General features: G+C 33.9%; 1 protein-coding gene across 1 annotated transcript; it reads left to right on the top strand.

Annotated features, from left to right (window-relative positions):
• Positions 1 to 506: 506 nt before the first annotated feature.
• Positions 507 to 2,455, top strand: LOC124372363. Its single transcript, XM_046830746.1, has 3 exons — positions 507 to 659; positions 1,024 to 1,183; positions 2,061 to 2,455. Exons 1-3 carry the CDS (start codon positions 621 to 623, stop codon positions 2,453 to 2,455), a joined length of 594 nt encoding a protein of 197 aa, XP_046686702.1. The 5' UTR covers positions 507 to 620.
• The last annotated feature ends 2,157 nt before the right edge of the window (positions 2,456 to 4,612 follow it).

Below are 4,612 nucleotides of genomic sequence, written 5' to 3'. Positions count from 1 at the left end.
TAATAATACAATTACAGAATTTCGTTTTCAATTACGGTTCTGCCAGTGCGGGTTTGCTTGGAATTTTTTGATTGTATATTCTGTACGTCAGAACCACACTAGCGTAACTCCAAATTTTTCGATATTCTGGTTTTGAGCATTCTGTATATATTTTTTTCTGCTTTATAAAGCCATAACAATGTAACTCCTTAAAAAAAAACCTAGCAGGAAATAGGAGTGTTTGAAATAGCTTAATTCCAAAGGGATGTAAGAACCAGAACAGCGTAAGGTCACTTAATATGTTATGGTCCTCACAAAAATTTAAAAAAGTACAGAGCGTAACTCCAGCTGGGGAGTTACGCTACTCTGGCTCAACTTTATTGTTGCTAGAATGGTTGATACAAACAGCTGTTTTATTTTCTAGAGTAGTTGTGCATGTCTCAGCTGATTGGTCGAATGTGAAATTTACATGAATTGATGCCCTAACCTAAACTTATAGTTTCATCAACATGAGCAGCAGGGCGAAACTTATTTTACAATTAGCTTTGGAGGACAATGTAAATAATTCTCAGCAATTACTATTATTACCAGAACAAACTACTAAAGAAAACAATGAAACAAACGTCTTAAGCTTGTCTTCGATGGACACAAATCCTGCACCCTCATTGACATCATTACAGGTAAGCCTGGTTAAAATATACTTATACAATTACTTGTGTTGCAAACCAATTTTTTTACTGTTATAACTCTTAGCCCTCATTTTTTTCTAACAACTGGTATTATTCTTTTGTTAAACCTCTGGGTCCCAAAACTTGTTAAAAACTCTCCAGCAACTTCATCCCTACCACTTATAGGGTTAAAACACTTATTGGTAATCAAATTGGTATAGATTGATAAATCTGTTTACAATACTGGTGTGAGTTACTTTCAAGTGGCTGAGCCTATCCGTACAAAATTAAATTATAAGCATACCACAACAATAATTATACTATTAGCCTATTTTCACTGAAGGTCGTAAAAATACAATAAATTTATATTTTGCAGGCAGTTGATCCGTTTGTTCTTCTCAACAATGAAAATGAATATATAATGGAAGTCGAATCAGAAAGTAATAAAGAATTCGCTACTGATGAAAATATTGTTTGGAATGATGGTATTACCAACCAGGATTTTCAGTCATATGATATCTCCTTTTCATCGCAAGGTAAGTGTTCATCAAGAATGTTTTAAACTCACTACTATAAAAGACTGCAGTATAATAAGCGACCACCCGTCGAATACCAGTATATCGATAGTCAATATCGAAACTATTGAGTACATAAACATTCGAATTATAAATATTTAAAATTAATAACATTGTCATCTGTTATTATTTTAGATATTACAGCTGAATTAGACTGTGAATTGAAATAACTATGATGTAATTACCGGTAGGATATTTTGGTTGTGGTAGATAATCACGAATATCGATACTACGATTATATGAATAGTCGATATACTGTTAATCGACTGATGGTCATTTATTATATTGCAGCCCTATAAAACCATTCACCATGATGGGAAAGTTTTGTAAATTATAGTAGACTTGTTTTTTGTCATACTACACAAATAATAGCTATTTGTATACTTAAGCTTACCCATGAAGTGAGTGTTTTTCGTTCTTACAGATTAAGTGTGTTACAAGTACATTCATACGTATATATTTATCTTAATTTTTGGTGCCATATACAACTAATTCATATTTTTAAAGCTGCTTTGATGATTGCAAACTGCTAAAAATATGTAGTTTACCATGCTTGATATTGCAATTTTAATCTCAAGTTTGACATTCGGCCTTCTTTTTGTAGAGACAAATTTTTATGTTGTACAAAATGTGAATAAAATTTCAATAAAACAAATGTTTTGTCATACTAATTTTTCCAGGCTTTCATACATTAGTTCATACTAGACCTAAAAATGTGATGCTTAAACACTTCTAATTATATATACTTTAATTATGATCTTCAGCGGTTGTGTTAATCAAGTTTTAAATTTATAATACCACATTTATAACCGATAATTCACAATTTCATATTTTTCAGGCCTAGTTGCTGAAGAAGAGGATAGTCTTCAAGAATTGGCTGTCTCTGGTAATGCAGATATCCCATCACCAGGAACTTCTGTTTTGTCATCTAACGTAGATGACACTGATATTGATAGCACATACTGTCCTCGTTTCAACTCAGAGTCAGAACTATCTACTGATGAGTCTATAGTGAGTATTCCTAGAGTTGCTTCAAAGGTTTCAAGTGACAGTACTTCTTATGTGAGGAGGAGCCAAAAGATAGCTCAAGACAAAATTCTACTGGTTCCTTACACTGATTCGGACACGGAGGAAGAAGCAAACAAAACCAATCCTAATGTAAAAAAAGGAAAGAAGAGGGTGAGGAATGAAAACAAATGGAAAAAAATGTGTGAGGAAACAGCTAAGAGTTAGTGGAAAAAAACTATCTTAGTGCTAAGGGAGCAGAGATTAAAGCAAGATCTCTGAAATCTCCTTGCAAATCTACTTGCCGTCTCAAGTGCTATCAGCGCTTTACCAAAGATCAGAGAGAAGGTATATTTTCAGATTTTTGGAGAGAAGACAGAGACTGGGATTCTAAACGTCAGTTTGTTGTTTTCCTGTATAAGCAGCAAGCCTGTCGCTAGGTCCAGGAAGAAAGATGGCTCAAAGGGAAACCGGGCTCAAAGTAATAAATTTAGTTTTCAAATAAATAGTTGTGAAGAAATAGTCTGCAAAACATTTTTCCTAAACACTCTGGCTATCTCTGAGATGTTTATGCGAATATCACAACAGAAAACAAGCAAGACAGGAATGGTTGAGCCTGACCAAAGAGGTAAACATGTACCTGGAACAAAAATTAAGAATGAAATAATAGATGGAATTAAATCTCATATTTCAAAATATCCAGCGCATCAAAGCCATTACAGCAGAGAACGTACAAGCAGGAAATATTTGGGCAATCACCTCAACATTAACAAAATGTATGGACTGTATGTTGAAGAGTGTAGAGAAAAACAAGTTAATCCTGCAAAGAAGTGGTTGTTTAGCAAAGTGTTTAATGAGGACTTTAACATGGCATTCAAGTTACCAGACAATGACACATGCGATGTGTGTGATGAATTTGAATGTAGATTGAAGAATAAACAAAATTCAGAAGAATTGGAAGAGATTAGCAGGAGACACCAAGAGCATTTAGATGAGGCTGCGTCCAGATATCGTTTGAAAAGGGAAGACAAACTTCATGGAAAAGAAGATCACAAAAGCAAAGTAGTAATGGCTGACCTTCAAAAATGTCTCCCTACACCTAATCTTACAAATTCACAAAGCTTTTACCTAAGGAAACTTTGGACACTAAATTACACGATTCATGATCCTGCAAACAATAAGACCTGGTGCATGCTATGGGATGAAGTAACAGGGGGTAGAGGTGGAAGTGAAATGGCCTCTTGTTTTTATGCTTGGGCAAGTAGAGATATTATTGAAAGCGGAATTGAGAAATTAACCGTTTGGACAGACAACTGTAGCGGACAAAAACCGTAACATGTACATGATTTTAATGTATATATGGTTATTGAAAACTAGTCCAAACTTGAGAGAGATAAATCACAAATTTTTGCTTCCAGGTCACACACATATGGAAGTAGATGGCCAACACAGTATAATTGAAAGAGCCAAGAAACATATTTCTGGCAACACAATATATACATGTAATGATTGGGCAAATTTTATTGCTTCCTGTAAGAAGAAAGACCCCTTTGAAGTTAAGAGAATGAATTTAGAAGATTTTCTAGATTTCATGGCCATTGTGAAAGGCAGAAAATCTGCTTTCGTAGCAAGAAAGAAAAACACTGATGGTGAACCCTTTTTGATATCTGCAACTGTGTGGTTGCAACTTAGATCTGACAAAGTGGGTGTTCTTTTTTACAAAACTAATTTTAAAAATGACACGTTCAAAGAAGTTGACCTAACCAGACGATCTCTGAGAAATCAAGAAGTTACAATGCCTACAACCATCCCTCAGCTAAGACAGAGCAAAAAGCCAATCAGCTCACAGAAATACAGAGATCTCATGACAATTTTACAATGGGTACCTAATGAGTATAAAGCTTACTTTCAACTCCTGCCCCATGGAGAGGATGCGGGAGACTTTCCAGATGAAGATTCAACGTCAGTTGAGTTATTTTAAAAAAATATTTATCATCTACCAATGAATTTCATGTTTTAATTTTTGACTTAACCTTACTTATGTAAACACATTAATAAATAAGTATTATTAATTTAGATGTATATAAAAATAAAAGCGTATCTTAAATATATGTGTTTTTTTATTTTGAACCATAACAGCGTAAGTCCCTTACCAAGCTATTAAAAAATTTCAAAAAAATTATTAAACCAAAGTCATGAATAATTCACCTCTAAAAACATAAAAAACATAATAATTCATAAAAAGTCCAAGCCATAGAATTGTTACAGTAAAGAAACATATGTTCTTACAAGTTTTGTGCTCTCCTGTAAAATTAGTGACATGTGAGTTGCGCTAGTCTGGTTCTGAGGTACAGTATTCAGGTCCGAACTCAGACCGGGTTTTCG

The sequence above is a fragment of the Homalodisca vitripennis genome, unplaced genomic scaffold (assembly GCF_021130785.1).
Source record: "Homalodisca vitripennis isolate AUS2020 unplaced genomic scaffold, UT_GWSS_2.1 ScUCBcl_2983;HRSCAF=8200, whole genome shotgun sequence".
NCBI lineage: Eukaryota > Metazoa > Arthropoda > Insecta > Hemiptera > Cicadellidae > Homalodisca > Homalodisca vitripennis.
This window is presented reverse-complemented; position numbering and strand designations above follow the sequence as displayed.